Source organism: Dipodomys spectabilis, unplaced genomic scaffold (genome assembly GCF_019054845.1).
Source record: "Dipodomys spectabilis isolate Male_0828 unplaced genomic scaffold, ASM1905484v1 ptg000118l, whole genome shotgun sequence".
In the NCBI taxonomy this organism is placed as follows: Eukaryota; Metazoa; Chordata; class Mammalia; order Rodentia; family Heteromyidae; genus Dipodomys; species Dipodomys spectabilis.
The window spans coordinates 241,578-262,056 of NW_024870795.1; the positions used below are offsets into that span (position 1 = coordinate 241,578).

Consider the following 20,479-nt stretch of genomic DNA (forward strand, 5'->3'; position numbering starts at 1 on the left):
CGGCCCGGCGCGGTTTGACGGCGTGACCCCGCCCGGAGCGTACCACTCCGCGGGAGGGGGGCTCCCGCCCCGCCCGCCCCGCCCGCCCCTCGACCTCGGTTGCTCCTCGGTCATCGCTCTGCCGCCCCTCAGTCATAGTGCAGTGACACGGCATATGACAAGGGCCTTTCGTGTCACGCGACACAACGGACTCTGGGAGAGAAGTCCTAAACGACACACATTCTCTCCCCCTCTCCTTATGGTATAACCCCGGGGAGAGGGCGTGAGCATGATTGACCAATCAGAGTCAGGGATTGAGGCCCCCGGGCCAATCAGAGGAGCAGTCTGGTTGCAGGCTTCTGGGGCCGGGAAATAGAGGTCTGTGGGAGCCGGTGAGAAAGCAGCCGCGGGACGCGAGCCCAGGCCGGGTGTAGGGTCCGCCGATTCGAACCGGCTGATCCACACCAGCGGTGCCCGGCGGGTTCGCGGCCCTCCTCTCCCGCTGCTTCTCGGCGGGCGGAAGGCTGGAAACCCGCCATCCTCCTAGACGGCTCGACTCAGCAGGCCACGCCCCAGCCAACTTCTGGCCCCAGTCCGAGGCCACTGGCCTGGCTTGAGCCTGCCTGGCCTGCAGCTTTCGGGCCGCAGCGCTGCAGGCCTCCACCGCCCAGCCTGGCGCGGGCCCAGCTCCCGGTCCAGGGACTGCGACCTTCCATGATCTAGTAATACAAGACCAAACCGTAGCTCGTCCGAGCTTGTTTGTCTCTGGCTGCAAAGCCGATTGCTCCGCTCACCCAGGTTAAAGTTTGTGTTCTGCACGAGTTGTTTGATGTACAATCGAACACACTTGTAACCTGGATTCTGGTCTTATCTGATAAGGACGTCTTAGGCACCCATTCTAATCCTAAAATACCGTTAGGATTTCTCTCCCTCGGTTCTAATCATGTGCTTCTGTTTCCTCCAGCAAGGGTGAAAATGAACCTGTCTTGGAGTCCCTCCATATGCTAATTCTGGCTAGAACACTGAGCCAATCTTTGGATCTGTTTCCTCTTCTGTAAAATGGGGGTAGAGGCCCCGCCCAGGGCCCACCAATCTGCTGCAGGAGAAGCTCAAAATGTCATCATCTAAGGACTGTGTGTGTGTGCGCACGCGCGCGGGCTTGGAACCCGAGCTTTTGTTCTAAAAGCTGGCACTCTACTACTCGAGCCACAGTTCCACTTCTGGATTTTGTTGTTGTAGTTGTTAATTGGATAAGAGCTTCATAGCCTCATCTGCCTGGGCTTGTTTTGAATCCTTGGATCCCCATCTCCAGCATAGCTGGGATTACAGGAGAGGGCCACCATCGCTCAGCAAAGGCTACTCTTTTTCCTCCAGATTATATCACTTAACACACTTAAGAAAGTTTAAGCAGAGAATGAGACTTAGGAAAGAAACTACGTAAGTACCAAATCAACTGGCATTGGTATGAGTCACACCAGGTGATCTCAGTTCACGTTGGAGTGACATCACCCTGAATGTGGACATTAACAAGAAGTATCTAGAAACAGTAGATATTCAAATCCAGAGCCCCAGGAAGTGCAGCCCCTGTGGGCACAGTAGGGAAGCTTGAGAAATGGGGGTTTTGTGGTTAACAAGACCTCAGTTCCAAATCCACTTGTGCCAGTTAGCCTGTGATCTCTGTTATCCAAAGGTTTTCTTGTGAGGAGATGCAAATGGACAGGTAATGGGAAATTTTCCTGTTTACCATTCATTGGTTAGAAAGTTTGGCCAGATACTGGAGGTACATGCCTATAATCCTAGCTACTCAGGTGTATGATATCTGAGGATCAAGATTCAAAGCCAGTCCAGGAAGAAAAGTCCATGATGCTCTTATCTACAATTAAACACTGAAAAGCAAAAAGTGGAGGTGGCTCAAGCAGTAGAGGTGCTAGCCTTGAGTGAAAAAGCTCAGGCCTTGAGTTCAAGGCCCAATACTAACAATAAAATATAAAAATAAGTTCTAGCTTTGGTGTGGTTCTCTTAAGTCTCTTGCCTTACTCTCCATCACTGTAATTAAAAAAAAAATACACCATGAATTCTAAGACATTTTACTTTATTTAAAAGAAGCCAATATACAGGATATAAAGGGCACAATATTTACAACAGTACAGTAAACAGGTAGGATCAGTAGTCTTTCAGTGAATAGAAACCCCTCCCCATGATGTTAGACCCAAGTGGCAGACAGACAACAGTGGGATAGAGCAGGAACAAAAACCAGAGAGATGCTAAAATGCCCACAGAGAGGTCTTGGTAGGGGGCTTTGCCTCATTTCCTTGAGAGCTTTGGAAAGATGGGGGAATAGTGAGGGACCTACCCAAGTTTAACACAGCCCACCTGAGCCTGCAGATCTCTCACTATGGAAAATTCCCTCCCAGAGAAAACTTGACTTTCCCCACCTCAGAGCCAAGCTCAGGGTCCAAGAGGAAAGACCCAAGTCTGGGGAACCTCTAGTACCATGGTCCTTTGAAGGTCCTCTGGAACAGAAGGGCTGCAGCCCAGTTGTTGGAGTTGGTACTTTCAGGGCTGGTCTCTGGGCATCTTTCTGACAGCCTGAGACACATTAAAACCCAGGCCCAAAGGCAGCCCTGTGTGTGCTCCCTGAACCAACCCTTGTCAACTACACCCTGCTGCTTAACGCCCTCCCAGCACAGCTGAATTGTAGTGATTCTTACCCCTTTTCTCTGCTCCCACCTCAATTCTGAAAAACCTGCAGCCCACCTACCCCTGGCAATGCCCCCTTCCAAGACATCCAAGGAACAAAGGGGTCAGGAAAGAAGCAAACCCTGCTGAAGCCCCTCATGGGTATAGATGAGCAGAGGGAGGATGGACGGCAAGACAGGGTGAGGGGTACTGATTATATTTGATCCAGCGGCAACATGCATGATATTTCGTCCACAGAAAAGAATGCTGGACTACCACGACTGCCTACCCTAGATTAAAAACCCTTTCCTTTCATAAAAATAGAAGAGAGTCTCTTGCTTTATAAATAGATTATGTTTAGCTTAAGTTACACCTTATATTATCCCCAGCCCTATCCCCTCTCCTCCCACCCCAAAGCAAAGTGGTTGGACTCTCCACAGGTCAACTGAGCTCAAACCCCAGAGCTGAGTCCAGGCTGGACAGGTCCTCCAGGGCCCTCAACACACTGCCATGAGAAAGCAAAATGAGTCTCAAAAAGAGTCTCAGTGGGTGTGTGTATGTGTGTGTGTATGTCTGTGTGTGTGTGTATTTCACAACCAACCAGGAAGCCAAAAGGATACTATATCCCCTGCCACTCCCCAGTCCCCTGTGTGTCTAACTCCCCCTCCCCAAACTAGGAGAGTAAAAGGGAGCAGCATGGAAGAGCCCATTGAGAACAATCTCAAAATACCAGTGTCAATATGACACTGGACTCTATTAGAAATAGAAAACGAACAACAAAAAAACAACCTAAGTATTTACAGCTTTACAAAGGACGGACCAGTTCATCCCAACTGGGCCGGGTGCTGCCCCAGCAAGCGGTGGGGTCTTGGCAAGCTGTGGGCTCATGGTGAGGGCACAAACAGGGCCCACTGGCAACAGACTTAAAAACACTTGGAGGAGTGGAAGGCAGCCAGGCCGAAACCCAGGAACCAGCCCCGGAGGCAGGCCCACCACACGCCGGCTCTTCCTCCCTGGTCTTCCTGCCCCCAAAGCCTTGCTCCATAGAAAGAAGCAGACATTGACAGCCAGCAGAAAGGTGCTCTCAGGCCAGTGCCTCTCTGGCACCTGGGCAGATCCAGAGCACCTTACAGACCAACAATCTAGGTACAGAATTGGGAAAGAAAAAAATGATATCCCAGGCCACCAATGGCCATAGTAACCGTCATACTAGTAGGATAAAGATATGTCTGTCACCCTCCCACCACCTTGAGCGACCATCCAGGGCTGGCTCCTACTTGACTGTGTGACCCCTAAACCCACCAGCAGATGCCACCCTAACCAGCCCTAGGCAGAGGAGACCCCACAGAGGCAGCCATCTTCCTGCCCTTGCAAAAAACGGAAAATCTTTTCAGCAGCTGAGGTCTAAGCCCGACTGGCTCTGATAACCTTTGGTTAAAATCAAAACAAAACAACAACAATAACAAATAAAATGGTTATGTATGAACCCTGTAACCTTTAGAACAAGGGTTGGTAGGTGGGTAGGGGGCTGTCCCTCCAGTACCTGTTGAAAGGAACTGTTTGGCTAAAAAGAGACGATGGAAGTCCTGCAGCCAGGCTGCAGGGGGACAAGTGAGCTATTTTCCCCAAAATAGGAAACAAAACCAAGGGAAAAAAACTGCATGAGAAAGGCCACCAAATTCTGATAAGTTACACTACACTCACTCCCAGTCGCTCCACACATACATGAGAACTATGTACACTGGTTTTTTAAGACACATAACAGATGGAGACCCCTAAAAGTCGGCAGTACCCTGTAGAGGAAAGTCAGGGAACTACCATCCACTCCAGCCCCAAGCCCCCTTCTTCCTCCACCCACAGACAGAGAGGGTGGTGAGTTCCAGGCCTCTGGCACATTTGTCCATTTGACCTCTAGGGGGAGCCTCTGAGCCAACAACAACAAACAAAAACCCCACCAAGATGGGCAATCACACCCACTGTTGTGGGCACACAGAGAGAGAGAGAGGAAAAAAAAAAAAAAAGGCTGGGCGCTGATGGCTCATACCTGTAATCCAAGTTACTCAGAAGCTAAGATCTAAGGATCCTGGTTTGAAGCCAGCCTGAGCAGGAAAGTCCTGAAAGTCTCATCTCCAACGAACCAGCAAACAGCCAGAAGTAGAGCTGTGACTCAAGTGGCAGAGCACTAGTCTTAAGCAAAAAAGCTCAGGGATAGCGCCCAAGGCCTGTGTCCAAGTCCCAGGATCAGAACAACAAAAAACAAGTTTTTTAAAGTAAAGCCTGCTTGCTGGGCCAGTAACCAGTACCTAGTAGAGACTCGGTGGATGGGCTCATGAGACCCTCTCAAGCTTTGGGGAGATACTGGCTCAGGTTAACTCCCCGTTGTTTGGTTACATGGATGATGTTGAGAATAAGCAGAGCAAGGAAGGTCCTTATTAGGGCTCCTACTGAAGCCACCTCCTGCCCACCGGCAGCCCCCCTCCCTCCCCTTTCCCTTTCAGATGTCCCCTTCTCTGCCAGTGGCCAAGCAGCAGGCAACTTGGGGATGGCGGAAAAACAAGATGGTGGTGGGCCAGAACTGACCAATGGACAAAATGGGTCCCAGACCTGGCCCCTTCAGACTTTCTCACAGAGAAATTACTGTTCTATAAACCCCCCATGGTTGGCTGGAGAGGGAAAGGAGAACATCAAGTCATCAGGACAATAAAAGACTCCCTCAGCCCAAACCCACCCCCACAGAGGTCCCGTAGAAAGCAAGCAGTCAGGTGAGCTGGGCCGACCACCCACCCCCGCTACTTCTCACCCTTAAGGCTGTGAGAGAGACGCCCCAACATCAGCCTCCCTCCCAGGTCCAGGGGACACCAGAGGTCAAGGAGAGAGGCTTCCTTCCACAATGGTATAAGGCAAGCTGCTTTTAGTTTAGTTTTTTTTGTGTGTGTGTGTGGGGGGGTTGTTTTTGTTTTTGTGGGTTTTTTTTGTTTTGTTTTTTTTTTGCATAGTAGTTTAAACACAGTGAGGCTCCACCTTCCCCTCACGGTGCCTTGTCCCTCTACTTCGCCACTAGATCCAAAAAAGAAAAGAAAAATTGGTCTTCCCTCCCCTCCTACCACCTTCCTCTCTTCAGTGAGTGAAAAAACATCGGAGATGCCCCTATCCAGGTCTGCAAGCAAACAGTTCCTTCCTAAGGAAGGCAGGGCATCTCCAGAGCCAGTCAGAGAAAGGGAGGGCAAAGCTCATGGCCAATCAGAGGAGCAGGTGGGAGGGTAGAAAACCATATGATGCCACGCCCCCAGGCCCCACCCTCACTTAGAATTTTGTATAAAAACACCTGCTAGGAATAATTCTTTGGAGCTCAAAGTGGCTCAGCTTAAGGGAGAAGGCACAGTGACAGGCATCGTCGCACAGAAGTCTGCATTTGTAATGTGGAGAACAATATAAATTGACAGCACCATTCCGTGGGTGGGTGAGTGGACGGAGAAGGGGCTCTGATGGGAGGTGGGTGGTGAAAGGTGAAGGAGGAAGGAAGCAGCGGTCCCTTGGGGCCTCCAGAGGAGGGAGGACAGTGGACAGTCTGTGTGGTGAAGGCTGGAGCCCACTCCCAGGAGCCCTCATGGCCCGTCACCAGGTGTGTGGGACCTCCGTCATCAGCTGACCATGGGCTCCACATCTGCCTCCCGCTCCAGCTCATCTTGGATCTCATCTGTACTTCCTGAGTCACTGCTGGCCACAGAGCTAGGCGACGGTGAATTCCTGGAAAGGAAAGAAAGTACTGAGAAAGCAGCTTGTGGGAGGGGGAGCTCCTGAAGGATACAGGAGCAGGAAACAACCACTCCTCTAAAATTTACCCCCTGAAGGTCCTATCCTTAGACTCTGCTTTCCTCAGGACACTTGAAGTTCATGAGTTGAATGTGGCTCTGGAGGCCTCCAGGGAGCCCCACCCAAGCCTCTGCTTGCTCTGGCTGTTTGGCTTCTCTAGATGGGAAATTCCTTGGGAACAGGAATCATGGATAATAAAGGTGCAACCATCCACCCCAGGTCCAGGCACCAGTAGATGCTCAGTCAACACCCCCCCCCCCAATAACTCAGAGCCCTCAGGAAGGCTAGAGAGAATGGACATTAACAGTACCGCTTGCAATTCCAGCTCTGTCACAAATGCCTGCGTGCCCTGGGCAAGCTATTCTACCTGCTTATAACGACAGAGGGTTCTGAGGGATTCCATGAGCTAAAGGTACGCCAGGCTGAACCACAGCCTCCACACCCTCTCCCACAATGCTGTGCTCCTCTTACACAGAAGCCATTCATAACAAGAAAAAGAATGACAGGGGCTGGGAAGGTGGCTCAGTGGTAGAGGGCTTGCCTTGCATGCATGAGGCCCTGGGCTCAATTCCTCAGCACCACATAAGCAAAAAGAAAAAAGCCGGAAGTGGCGCTGTGGCTCAAGTGGTAGAGCACTAGCCTTGAGCTGAAGAGCTGAGGGACAGCACCCAGGCCCAGAGTTCAGGCCCTACAACCAGACCCCCCCCCAAAAAAAAAATAAGAAAAAAAATGACAGTCAACACATGTCTGAGCTTTGCACCAAGAGTTTTCCATCATCAGTGTCTGTCCTCCAATAGGACTGTATGTCCTAATGAAGGGACTCTGTCTTTGTGTCCTAATGAGGGGCTCTGTCTGTGTGCGTCACGCTGGATGGACACCAGTCTCCTGGGAGCAGATCCATCTGGCCAAGAGTTAGGTGATAAGAAAGAAGAAAGGAAAGCCACTTCCTTGAGACACATAGGAGCCTAACTGACAGCAGTAGGGGAGTGTTCTAACTAGCTCCTCCACCCCCAACTCAGCAGACAATGGGGCAGAAGCTCTGAGTTTCCATCATCTTATCTTCACGGCCCTACACACAGTAGAACCTGTTCAAGTGATGAGGACAGGGCTGTGATGGGAGACTCATGAATTCGATATGTAAGTTACCTAGCAGATAATAAGTGATGATATGGAGTAGATGGATGGATAGACACATGGATGATTGATGGGTGAATGATGGATGGAAGATGAACGGAGAGATGAGCGAACAAATGATGCATGGCTGGATGATGGGTGGATGGATGAATGGAGAGATGTGTGGGTAGATGGGTGAGTGGATAGACAGTGGATGGGTAGTGGCTAGGTGGATAGATGATCGATGGAAGATAGGTCGATGGATGCTGGCTGAGTGGATAAACAAATGGGGTATAGATGGGTGGGTGGATGATCAGTGGGTGGGTGGGTGGGTGGATGGATGGAAAATGAATAGTTGGATGAATGGAGTAGGTAAAAGGACATATGGATGATGGGTGGACAGATAGATGATGGATGGATGGAGAAATGGGTGAGTGGATGAATGGGTGGATGGACAGATGGACAGAAAGACTAGGAAGACAAAGCATGCCCAGAACTTCCCCTAAGGACTACTGAATTCCCAGAAGGACAAGCCCAACCTGTCCGCAGAGCCTTTGATAAGCCGGCGGCAGGTCTCCATCTGCACATCTAGGCCTCTCTTCATGCTGCACATCTCCATGTACTCGTGCAGGTGCCGGTTCATGTCACTCTTGGCTGTGGCCAGCTCCAGCTGGGAGGAACCAAGGGAGAAGAAGAGGAAAGACAAGTCATGTCAAGGCAGAACCTCCCTCCTCACTGCCTCACCACTTGGACACCATGCTCTCTGGACTTGCCTCAGAGATACACCATCCCTGGCCCCCTGCTTGCTGTATGTGCATTGGTCCTTAGCCCCTAGAAGTGTTTCTGCGTCAAAAGGGAATAGTTGCTTAGCAATCCCAGATGCAGCCTGCCATACTAAGGCTCACTCAGTTTTGAGCTTAGCATCTGCAGGCTCCATTATATTGTTTTAAGTAGAAAACACCTCATCTCTTTTTTCCTCCACTTCCAAATGTTTCTTCCTCCAGGAAGGCATCAAGCTTTTCTTTCTCCAGCATACTCATTTATAGACCAGGACTCAGTCTGGCCAAGAGCCAGAAACAACTTGCTTGAATGCTGCCTTGAATGCTGTGAGCCTTGACCTCATCTCCTCCTGGGTTGGGAGCACAGTTCCCACAGTGTTGGGGAGGACTTGGGGAAGGAGCCTGCAACAGGCTCACAGTGCTACCATCACTGATGTCACTCAAAAGGCAGCCCTGTGTCAGGCACCAGTGGTTCACACCTGTAATAGTAGCTACTCAGGAGGCTGCGATGTGAGGATCACAGTTCAAAGCCATCCCAGGCACAAAAGCCCATGAGATTCTTATCTCTAATTAATCATAGAAAAAGCCAGAAATGGAGCTGTAGCTCAAGTGGTAAAATGCTAGCCTTGAGGAAAAGCTGCTGAGGGACAGTGCCCAGACCCACAGTTCAAACCCCAGAATGAGAAAAAAAAAGTCATCCTGATTATTCTGGGGTCATAATCTTAAGTAACTAGCTTTCTTTCTTAGTTTACTTTGTGAGATAGAAGCATATTGGTCTTGAACTCACTCTCTTCCTGCTTCAGCATCCAGAGCACCTGAATTACAGTCAGATGCTAGCAAGCTCTGCTCAAGTGAGTAATTTCCTTTTAAAAAAAAAAAAACTCTGAGGCAGCAGAGATCACTACCTCATTTTACAAATTAGAAAACTAAAAAGAAAAGAAAACTAAGGCCTTGACAAGACTTGGCCTCAATGCCAAGCAGAGACTCTGCAGGCTCCCAACTCCTGACCCTGTGCCAGCCAGGCTCACAAAGCATCAGATCACCAGGGTCTCACCCATGTGGGCCTGGGGCAGGCTCCCAGCACGAGCCCTCACCTCAATCTGCCCTATGGTTTCCTGATACTCCTTGTCTCTCGTCTTGAAGAAGGACTCAGTCTCGTGGATCAGGTTGCCCAGGTTTTCCTCTTGCTGGGGAGACACAAGAAAGGGGACAGTTTGGTTGGGAAGAGCAGGGATAAGGGATCATGGGAAGGAGGTGCCCTGGACACCCCCCACTCCTGGCCCGGGGAAGCCCAGGGCCTGGTCTCACCTCGCCCTGCAGGTCAATGGTCGGGTTACAGTTGGTGAAGTCTTCCCAGAGCAGAAGTGTGTCTTCATTCTCTTCCCACGTCAGGCTGTCACAGTCATCATCAAAATCAAAGGTTTCCCGCCTATGGGGTGACACGAGAGGACATGACTAAACAGAAGCCAGTTCCAGGGCCATCCAGAGGACAGCATGGGACAGCTTCTCTTATAGACATACACCTGTACAAATGCCCTTAGAAAAGGGCTATCTGTCTTATCCACAAAGAACCTAACTCTCCTAAAATGCAGAATGTATTTGTTTTATTTGTTGATTAAAAGTATATACTTTTAGCTGGGGACCATAGCTTATTCTGTCATCCTAGCTACTCAGGAGGCTCAGATGGAAAAATCACTGTTCAAAGCCAACATGAGCAGCAAAGTCCACAAGACTCAATCTCTAATTAACCAGAAACAAATGTTAAGAGGCATGGAGGCATGGTTCAAGTGGTAGAAGGGCATGGAAGAGCAAGCATCAAGCCCTGAGATCAATCCCCAGTACAGGCAAAAATAATAAATTAAGTACACACTTTTTGGGCTAGAGTTGAAGCTCTAATGGTAGAGCACTAGCTTAGCATATACAAGGTCCTGGGCTCCATTCCCAGCACTGAAAAAATATATATACATTTTTTTTAAGATGATAGGCTTTATTTTCTTAATGGAAACTAAAGGTAGTTTCTCTCCAGGCCAATGTAGTGGGTTTTTCCTCATATCCTTTGTATTCCCACTCTGAGCGCAGTGGCTTATATCCCCTGCAGCTTGGAGAAGTCAGCTTTACTAATTCACTTTACACAGATGAGAAAAACCACAGCTCAGAAAGAATAAGTCACTTGTCCAAAGCCACACAATAAATGTGTAGCAGAAACTGGGGCTGAAAGACAGATCACCTGTTTCCTACAGCCTTTTCCTCCTCATCAAATCATCACCAAGAGGCCAGGCATGGTGGCACATGCTATAATCCCAGCTAACCAAGGAAACTGAGAGCAGGAGGATCCTAGTTTGAGGCCAGCCTGGGCAAAAAGTGAGATCTCCATAACAACCAACAACGCAGATGTGGTAGTGTGCACCTGAGATCCCAGCCATGCAGGAGCCAGAGGTAGGCAAGTCACATCACAGGCCAGTCCTGGCCCCAAACTCAAAACTCTAACAAAAATAAAGAATGCAAAAAGGGTGAGAAGTATAACTCAGGTGATACCATACCTGCCTGGTGATCATAGAACCCTGAGTTCAAACCTCGACAGTACAAAACAAAAAACACCTCACCAAGCACCCATTCATGTCTGGGCTTGGTCTCGTCCCTCAGCATATATCAAAATGCAACTAATTCTAACCTCAAAACAAGCCTGTGAGGTAACAGAATTATTGTTCCCATTTTACAAGAGAGGAGGCAGGCAGGCTCAAGGCGAGTAATTGGCTGCTAGACTGATACACGATAGAAAACTAGCTTTGAATTCAAAATCAGAGTAATTTTAGGGATTCCTAATTGGCTAGAATTGAGAATTTAGTGACCAATCTCCAATTTCCCCCAGATAAAAGGTTCTCAGGATATACTGGTTATCTGGGAGGAACCAACATACCCACTATTCAAACTGGGGAAGGCTGAGTTGTTACACACGCTGGTTGCCCAGGAGTGTGGGATCCAGCCTCCAGACTTCCACCCCAAGAATCTCCCCACTGCCTGCTCTCCCTCTCCACTCATTCCTGGACCACTAAACACAGGATTATCTTAACCACACCATAATGGGACGATGGATGGGAACCTCTGGTCCAGGATCCAGAAGACTTTCTGATTTAAAAGCTTCTTAGTGCGCCCCCTGGAGTCAGGCCTGGCTGGTTCCTGGCCTAACCTCAAGCAGTTCTTTCAGGAGCAGTTCCTTCAGGAGCCTGTAGGTGGCTCTGTGAGTTAGAGACCAGAGCTGGGGGCTGGGAAGGGGGTGCACTGAGAAAGAGGCATTGCGGTAGCCCCTTGGGTCCATCCATCAGCAACACATACTCCACTCCTGACTTCATTTCCTTTCTACTGTCTGGGATCTGAAGGAAAGCCTTGCCAAGGAACACAGAGACAGAAAGGACAAGAAAGGGACAAAGCAGTGATCCATGACCAAAGAGGCCCCCACTCCCACCCCCAGGCCCACGGCTGTCCTTGGTACAGGCCAGCAGTAAATTCCTCCTCAGTTTGAGGCCCAACAACTGATTTGGCTTGAAACAAACAAACAAAGAAAAGGCTTTGACATGGATGTGTCTTTCAAAGACTTCAGTAGAACTGGTGATGGGGAGGGGGCAGGGTGGAGGGGAGAGGGGGGAAGCAACCCAACACAACTCAGCTTCTGGCTTGGGTCTGGGCCCAACACCAGTGGAGACATCGGGAGGAAAGCCAAAGCCTGCAAGGGTGGTTCATGGCCACCTTGTTCTCGGCTGCAGGACTGGGGGGAGGCGGGAGCGGGGGAGGCCATGATCAAAGTGATCAGAAGATTTTTTTTTTAATTTAAGCAACTTGATAAGCAGATAACTCTAACTGGAGACTGAACCTGACCCAGACCTGTCAACATCCAGGTATAGACTTCTACAGAGCTGCTTCCTACAGGAAGAAGTATTGGCCCAGGGAAACTCCTGGCAGATTCCAGAGGGTTTCTCTGCAGTTCACCCCATTCCTGGTGAACTAACAAATTCTAGATAGACTCCATGAAGATGAGGAAAAGGATCTTCAGATATGCTCTTTTTTGCGGGGGGGGGGGGGTGGGGGGGAGGGAGGTGCAGGTAATTGGTATACCAGTCTCACTACATAGTCTAGACTGACCTCAAACTCATGATCCTCCTGTTTCTGACTTCTGACTGCTGGGATTACGGTGTATACCACAAACCCATTTGGAGAAACCCTTTAATTCAACCTAATGAAACTGAGCTGGGGGTCTCTTGTACATCCCACCTGGTCAGGATCGGGAATGCCCAGAGTAACATTCAGAACAATAGACCCCAATCATGGCTCTTTTTTAAAAGCCCCACTTGTGAGGGGAAGATAATGGGGTTGGGCACAGGAAGGGGAGAGGACTCATGTTAAAAGATTAATCGAGAGTCTAGGGGTGTCCTTGCCACTCTCAAACAAGTGTCCAGAATGCCACACCGTCGCAGGTCTGCTTAAAGGAATATAGGCTGGGGAGGGAAATATCAGGTCAGTAAACTCCCATCCCACCCTGTCCCTGTCTTTTCTATGCATCATTCTGGCTTAGCAGAAAATCACCCAAGACAGCAACCATGATGCAGCAGAGACAGAAGAAGTATACTTCTTCCAAGCAGTAAGACAGCTGGTGTGGGAGGACAAAGAACTTGGAGGGCCTGGCTCTGTTCTAATTCTTTGTGGCCCTCTCTGAGCAGTTCCCTCATTAGTAGCCTGAAGAGGCTGATGGTATGATCTTTGGACCATCATGTGAAGCTAGCCTTAGGGCTGGAGAGTTCCAGGTTAAAGCAGAATTTCCAGATCTAGGTGCTCAACGGCAAAGGCTCCAAAAGACAGCCCATGTGTGCCACTGGGCTGGGAAGAAAGGAAGAACCCAGGGACTAAGTCCCACCACTGCCCAGAGCTGTACCGGTCTCTCCCCTGATCCTACTTTAGGGCACTAGAGGGATTAGAGTCCAGAATATCACACTGAATAGGCCAAGACCACAATGCTACTGTGCCCTAAGGCCAAGTACTCCCAGTGAGGTTCCCATACCCCAACTCTCTGTTGGATAGGGCAGGGGAGCCCTGATGGGCAACAACTGCCAGTTTCCTGCAATGCTGAATTTTCAGCTACTAACGGGACCTCACAGAACCTGCACACAGGCAGCACATTTACATAGCCAGCTTCTGCAAGCTGGTACCAGCTAGAACCAGCCGCCTCTGACCATACCAGCCCAGATTCTGGGCAGCAGCTCCTGGTGAGAGGGTGCATGGTGAAAGCAGGCCTAGTCTGCTTTCCTGTAAGATACTGGCCACGTATCTCAGCCAAGTTGCTGACTTCCTCAGAGCCTCAGTTTCCTTGTCTATAAAAGGGAAGTCAAGTCAGCCAATTGCAGGCCTGTGGTATGCTCCATGCATGGGAGTGGGGTGGGACTTCCTGTGGGTACATGTGGTGAACTCAGCCAGCCCATTAACAGAGATTGGAGGAAGCAAGCCAACCCACCAAGTGACCATCACAGTGCACTGGACCTTTCTAGATTCATGAAGTAATCAGGTCTAGGCTCTTCTATGCATGACCAGAAAGGGCAATGTCCAGCCCTTTAATCATGTGGGCAGGAAAGACTCCCTCAAGTAGGGGGTGATTCCCTCCCACTCCTCTTTGGTGGGGAAGTTTCTAAAGAAGAGTTAAGAGAAAGGTCGCAGCTGGTATAAATGATCATGGCCAATGGAGTGTACAATTCATGTCAACAGTGCCCTGGGCCTCAGTTTCCCAACCCTGTCAACAGTGCCCAGGGAGTCAGTGCCTGCTCTCAAGCTACCTAGAGAGACTGAAAACATGAAGCTTCCCAAATGATCACTACTGAAAACAAATCCCAATCCTTCCAGAATACTATGCTGACCAAACCACATATATCTATGGGATACTCAGCCCAGGCCTTTGGGTACCTCCGTCCCCAGGCCTTGGTCATCTGGCTACTCACAGCTGGTTAAACATGCGTTTCATCTCATCTGTGATGTTCATGGAGCCGACCTCATCGTCAGAGAACCGGTTCACCTCCCCGTCCTGCTCAGAGATGTCATCGTCCGAAGCCACTTTGCGTTCTTTCTTTTTGGGGACCACCTGGACCGGAAGGCAAGAGATCAAGGTAACTATGGAGTTTTGGCTGGGATGGAGGGGAGGGGTGAGCCAGCAAGGGAACTGGCATCCCTGGGAGGATGTGGGGGGAAGTAGGTCATGGCTAGGGCCAGTCATTGCAGGGAGACAGGTGTGCAGGTCCTCTAAGAAGCAGGCAGCATTGGCAGAAAGCATGAAGTGAGTGACATGCAGGGTGGAGAAGAGATGCCCAGACCAAGCCCTGCCCTGGAAAGGCCTGGTGGTTGGGCTGGTTCAGCTCACCCCTTCACCAGAAAAGCAGCCCCAGGATTTGGAGTGAGGGAAGCCAGACCAGGCCCTAGTCACCTGAGCTACCTCAGAGCCAGCCAGAGAGATGAAGCCTTGACCCACAGATCCATGCCACCCAGAGCCTCATCCTCTCCCATGCAGAGGCATGGATGGGGGGCCTGAGGCTCACCAGGCTTCCACCCTGAGCAGACAAGACACGAGCAAATGAGTGCCACATGGATCTCCCCGGCAAAGGGGCGGCGAGGAGGGGTGCGGGTGGAGAGCGCCCCAGGAAGGCGTAGGCTGCCTCCCTCTCATCCAAAATCACACACAGAGCGACGACACACCCTACTGCCCTGGGCTCAAGCAGAAGCCAAACCACAATCCAAAACTCAGAACACAGCCTTCGGAGAAAGAAAGGTACCCTCAGTCGGCTGGGCCTCTCCAGAGCACAATCCACTGGTGACTGTTTTCTCAGGGGCACCCACCCCTGCACAGTATAGGTCTGGGGGTGTCAAGAGACTCTCTGGAGAAGTGGGAAATAATCAAAGGCCAGTAACTCCTCTTCCAAATTCGGAGGCCCAGCTGCCAGAGCTCAAGCCAGGTCCTCCAGTTGCCCACTAGCCTGGCCAAGGATCCCCTACTAGCGCGGGGACAATGTCCCATCCTGGCACCCAGAGGTTTAGCAGGCAGCAGGGAGGCAGTGGGCACAGTGTGGGCTGGAGCATGAGAATGGAGGGTCACGAGACCTGAGGCCTGGCTCAGCTCTGCCATGTCCATCACCCCTGGGGACTCGGGCTCCTTTGTGTCCATGTGACACAGAGCAGTCACATCTGGTGGAGCCAGAGGGGCCTCCAAGTCCTTGGGTTTGGGGAGGCCGACACTGCCTCTCAGGATGGGGAGTGAATGGGACGTGGATGATGAGGGGATTGGCTGGAAGTGGTGGGGGCGGGGCTGCTCAGGGAGGGTCAGGTTTTGGCTGGTGAGCGGGGTGGCCCCAGTCACCTGGAAGATCTTGGACACGTCTTCCGAGTTCCGCTGCTGTGCGACATCGCACAGCTTGGCCGTAATATCGATTCGGCGGCAGATGTCCATGTCCACCTTCATGGCCTTTTCTTGGATCTTTGTATCCAGGTCTGTCATGGGCTGCAGGGAGGACAGCAGGGGTTACGTGAGCGAGGGGTGGAGCAAGCAGGAAGGGCCTGGCTGAGAGGTGGGGAGACCCCTAGGTGTGAGAGGCTTCTGGAGTCTGGGTTGGGAGTGGGGGTGTTGATCATTTCCTGGGAGTGGAGGGATGATTAGCGCTGCTCAGGGTGGGAAGGGGCAATGGAGGCCTTGGAGTGATGAGGTGAAACCGCGTGTGCTGACTCCGCAGAGCTGCAGAGCACCCTCTCAGCTGGACATGCCTTCAGTCTTGTTGGAACAAAAACCAAAAGAAAAGACCTTCCCACTGCTGAAAGCCGGCCCTTCATTTCCCACCGCATGCCTGACGGTCCCCACATGGCAGGCTGGCCCCGCCCCTCGCTCTCTTCCAGCCTTCTCCACAGCTGGCAGCAAGAGGGCACCTGGAATGGGATGGGGTGGGGTCCTCCTGAACCCAAGTGGGAGGAAGTCAAGTGGCTCCCCCTGGGGCCTTACAGCATCTCCCAGATACACCCAGCCACCAGCCCTTGAGTGCCAGGAGCCAAGCCAGGCTGTCACCCAGTTCAGGCTCCTTGTCCTTTCTGGCGGGCTCTGTGTGCACCCTGTCCGGTGCATAAAGGAGGCCTCTGCTGGTAATAGCTGCTCCCACCCAGGGCCAGTCACTCAGATGGGCTCCAGATGGCCCAAAGGATGCACATGGGCCACTCCCAACTTGACAAAGCAACCCTGCTGGAGGCTCTGGGCCCGGGAACCTCTCCGGCTGGCACAGCCCAGACCACTGTCACCCCAGTGCCAGACCCAAGGCCGCATGGTGAGCTGGGAAGGAGCCGAGCAATACACACAGACCGTCAGAGGAGCCTGGGGAGGGCGGATGGGTTAAGCAGCAGATTAATGCATCTCTACTCAGACCGAGGGAAGCAACGTGGGGAAGACAGGGTAGGGAGGGCGTCTGGCTTCTGCTGCGTCTCTCATCCTCAGGACAAACCAGGCAGCCAGGACTCTAACTAGAAGCTGAGCTTGGAGCCTCGGAGTGAATGAAGCATTTTGCATGATGAGGGGGTGGGGGGAGTCATGATGCCTAGGGTGGCAGCCTGTGGCACTTACGTCACTCATGAGCCCCTTGAACACCACTAGTTCAGCCTTGAGCCGCTCGATCTTCTCATTCATCTCCTCCTGGATGGCCTCGGCTTCCTGTGCTGCCTGCGGGTGGAGATGGGCAAGCTATAGAGGAATCCTGTGGGCAAGAAGGGGCTAGACATCTGGGTTTGGGGCTTTGGAAAGGGTGGCAGGACCTGTGTGTCGGCCTGGATTCTTGCTAAGCCCTCTGACTTTCCCTAACACTTTTCCAAGGATCATTAACAGCAGGGAAAAATCTATTCAATAAACCGGGAGAGATAGAGCCTTCCAGTACTTCAGAAACCCAGGTTGATCCAAGTAACATTCCTATTTAACTACCTCTGGTCTCAGAACCAGCCACGTCACCTGTGTAATCAAAGGTGAGCAACAGAAGCATGTGTAGATGTTTGCATGGAAAATATGAGAAGGCCACACACCAACTGATAAGCTGTACAGAGTAGAACTGCAGGCAATTTTTATTCTGTTTTGTTTTGGGTTTTTTTCATTTTTTTGTTTTGCTTTTGCATATCTGAATCTTCCAAATACCTGGTCATGAACATGCTAGGTTATGAAAGAAAAAAAAATTATCCTTGAGCTGGGAAGGTGGCTTAGTGGTAGAGTGCTTGCCAAGCATGTACAAAGCCCTAGGTTCGATTCCTCAGTACCACATACACAGAAAAAGTCAGAAGTGGCGCTGTGGCTCAAGTGTAGAGTGCTAGCCTTGAGCAAAAGAAGCTCAGGGAGTGCCCAGGCCTTCAGTTCAAGCCCCAGGTCTGGCAAAAAAAAAAAAAATCTTTTTCTCATCCTTTTCCTCCTACACATTGCTAATTATTGTTCTCTCCTTAAAGCTAAGTGTTTTAAATATCAGAAAGTAAATTTTCATACTGACTTTTTAAATTTGGTTTGGTGGTTCTGGGGATTGAACCCAGGGCTCTGCACAAGCTAAGCAAATGTTCTTCCACTGAGTTCCACTCTTATCTAATGCCCTTCCTTTGGTGCAGTGGCACTCTACCATGTAAGCCACAATTCCACTTCTAACATTTTGCTGGTTAATTGGAAATAAGAGTCTCACAGACCTTCCTGTCCCAACTGGCTTAAAACTGCAATCCTCAAGCTCTCAGCTTCCTGAGTAGCTAGGATTACAAGCATGAGCTACCAGTGCCCAGCTTAAAATTTTTTTGAATGGGCTTTTTCATGCTTCTTCATAGGGTTGCTACTCCATATCTCCCATTGACAGAGAAGAAAAGAGAATTCACAAAGTGAGGTTTGTTCAGTGCCCAACACAGGCAGGTGAGCAGCACACCCCCAAAGACAAAGCCACCACCATAGCAACAAGGAGACAACAAAGCCTCAGAGTTCACCATGGAGCCTGCTTGGGAAGCAGCCCACATGGTGACGCGCCCACCAGCTATCTCCAAGTATCAGTCACAACTTAGGAGACCTACAAGCTGAGGGCACAAGGGCTTAGAAACCTAGCCCAAGCCTCGGATGGGGAGGGAGGCTGAAGAGGAGGGTCATTGGCCCTGGGTCATCAGCAAGACCCAGGTTTCCCCGCTCCTATGCCCAAACTTTTCTGCTCCACTGTGCTGGACTATCCCTTGCCATTAAGTAGAAGAGATGGAAAGGATCTGTAGGCTCACAGAGGAGAGGCCAGGGCAGCAGAGGCTTTGGTCACATGGCCATCCCACATGTCTCTCCTGGACCTCTCAGGACCCCTGAGGGCGATCTTACCTCCTGCAGTGTATCCACCATGGTCTGAAGGTTCATACGCTTGGCAAGCTCCTCCTCCCACCTGTAAAAGCCAAGAAGGACAAGTGGTCAGAGAGTGGCCTCATGGTGCCAGTCCAGTGTTCAGTGTCCACCCAGGTTGGGGAGGGACTGAGCATGAGAAAATCCATCCTGCATGCCCTCCAGGAGCTCCCAGACAAGAGATGGTGGGAAAGGAAGGCATTGAATGGTGCCAACCATAACCAGGTGGTTGCTGGGTAAATTGGCTCACACCTGCAATCCTAGCTACTGAGGAAGCTGATATCTAAGGATCTCTGTTAGAAGCCAGCTCAGACAGACAAGTCCATAAGACTTTTTTGTTTGTTTTGTATGGTCAGTTGTAGGGCCTGAACTCTGGGCCTGGGCACTGTCCCTCAGCTCTTAAGCTCAAGGCTAGTACTCTACCACTTGAGCCACAGCACTACTTCTAGCTTTTTCTGCTTATGTGGTGCTGAGGAATCGAACCCAGGGCCTCATGCATGCAAGGCAAGCACCCTACCGCTGAGCCACTTTCCCAGCCCCCTCCATAAGACTTTTATCTCCAAGTAAACATAAAAAAGAATCCTACATAGCAATTGAGCTCAGAGATGTCAAATGTCTGGCCCCGAAAACCCATGGCTAGTCAGTAAGTGAAGCCCAAATTCAAACCCTGATCAGTTTAATTACACTAAAACAAAACAAATACAGCTCTCACTTCATTGGCTTTTATGATATGCCAGATCCTGTTCCTAGAGCATTCTGGATATCGTTTTATTCATGTATTGAAGAGGAACAGGAAAGGTCACAGGGGTGCACCAGGATGATGCACCCCCAGCATTATCTGCAGTGCATGAAGAAACAGCTCCCTGAGACTGGCTGGCTGACTGCCATGATGATAAAACCCTGACTCCCAGCATTGAGACATCTGTTCTACCAGACGTAAACTCAGCCCTCCTACAGTCAGTTCTATAGCAAAAGTGCTCCCATTATCCTACGATGCAGGTAAAGAAAGCAGGGCTCAGAGCCACACACTCATGGGAAGGGGAGGATACCCCTTTCCCCCCCTCCCACAGAGGAGGCTTCTGCCTGAGTGCTTAAAGACACCCCCACCCCTAGGCCAGGAACCTCCAAGCCTGAATGAAGGTCCTAAGTCTCTCCCAGCAGCAGCTCTTCCCTCCCCCATCCCAGGACAGACAACAGAGCTTCTGTCTTCCCTCAGTCCATGCTGCTGTCCCTACATGGCTGAAGCTCTGGAGGATGCTGCCGGCCAGCTAAAAATAGGCCAGAGGGGAGGAATGGAGGAAGAGTGGGTTACGTCACCAGCTTTTGGAAACAAGAGAAAACGGATACTGTTTGCACACAGAGAGGAAAATTCCTCCCCTCTCCCACACAAGACCAGTAGGCCCTAGCCGAGCTCCTGGAGGACAGGCACACAGGCCAGCTCACTTCAGTCTTTACCAGCCTGGCCCAAATCAACTGTGGATCCAGGGTACGGACATGAGGGGCAGGGGCTGAGGCTGAGGCCTCTGACAGCACTAGGGGAGTGGGAACGGGGGTGGGGGGCAGGGAATCTCAGGGCCCATGGGGCCAGTTTGTACAGAGAAGGAAACTGTGGCCCAGAGTGCACATATCATCTGCCCAAAATTGCTCAGTGTATCAGGGGCAGAGCTAAGCATTCAGCCTCAATGCGGGGGACAGGAATGCCAAGTAGGGAGAAGCTACCAGGCCATCT

At 50.9% G+C, this 20,479-nt stretch overlaps 1 protein-coding gene across 2 annotated transcripts in view; it reads right to left on the minus strand.

Moving 5' to 3' along the window:
• Positions 1-4,830: 4,830 nt before the first annotated feature.
• Positions 4,831-20,479, minus strand: part of Iffo2 (intermediate filament family orphan 2) — a 44,947-nt gene continuing 29,298 nt past the window's right edge. For both annotated transcript variants that reach the window (XM_042688425.1, XM_042688426.1), the window contains exons 2-9: positions 18,733-18,793; positions 16,990-17,085; positions 15,748-15,888; positions 14,342-14,481; positions 9,672-9,792; positions 9,458-9,550; positions 8,124-8,254; positions 4,831-6,405 (exon numbers count right to left, since the gene is read on the minus strand). In XM_042688425.1, coding sequence (XP_042544359.1) covers positions 6,300-6,405; positions 8,124-8,254; positions 9,458-9,550; positions 9,672-9,792; positions 14,342-14,481; positions 15,748-15,888; positions 16,990-17,085; positions 18,733-18,793 — 889 coding nt within the window. In that variant the 3' untranslated portion in view covers positions 4,831-6,299. The remainder of the gene's footprint in view (positions 6,406-8,123; positions 8,255-9,457; positions 9,551-9,671; positions 9,793-14,341; positions 14,482-15,747; positions 15,889-16,989; positions 17,086-18,732; positions 18,794-20,479) is intronic.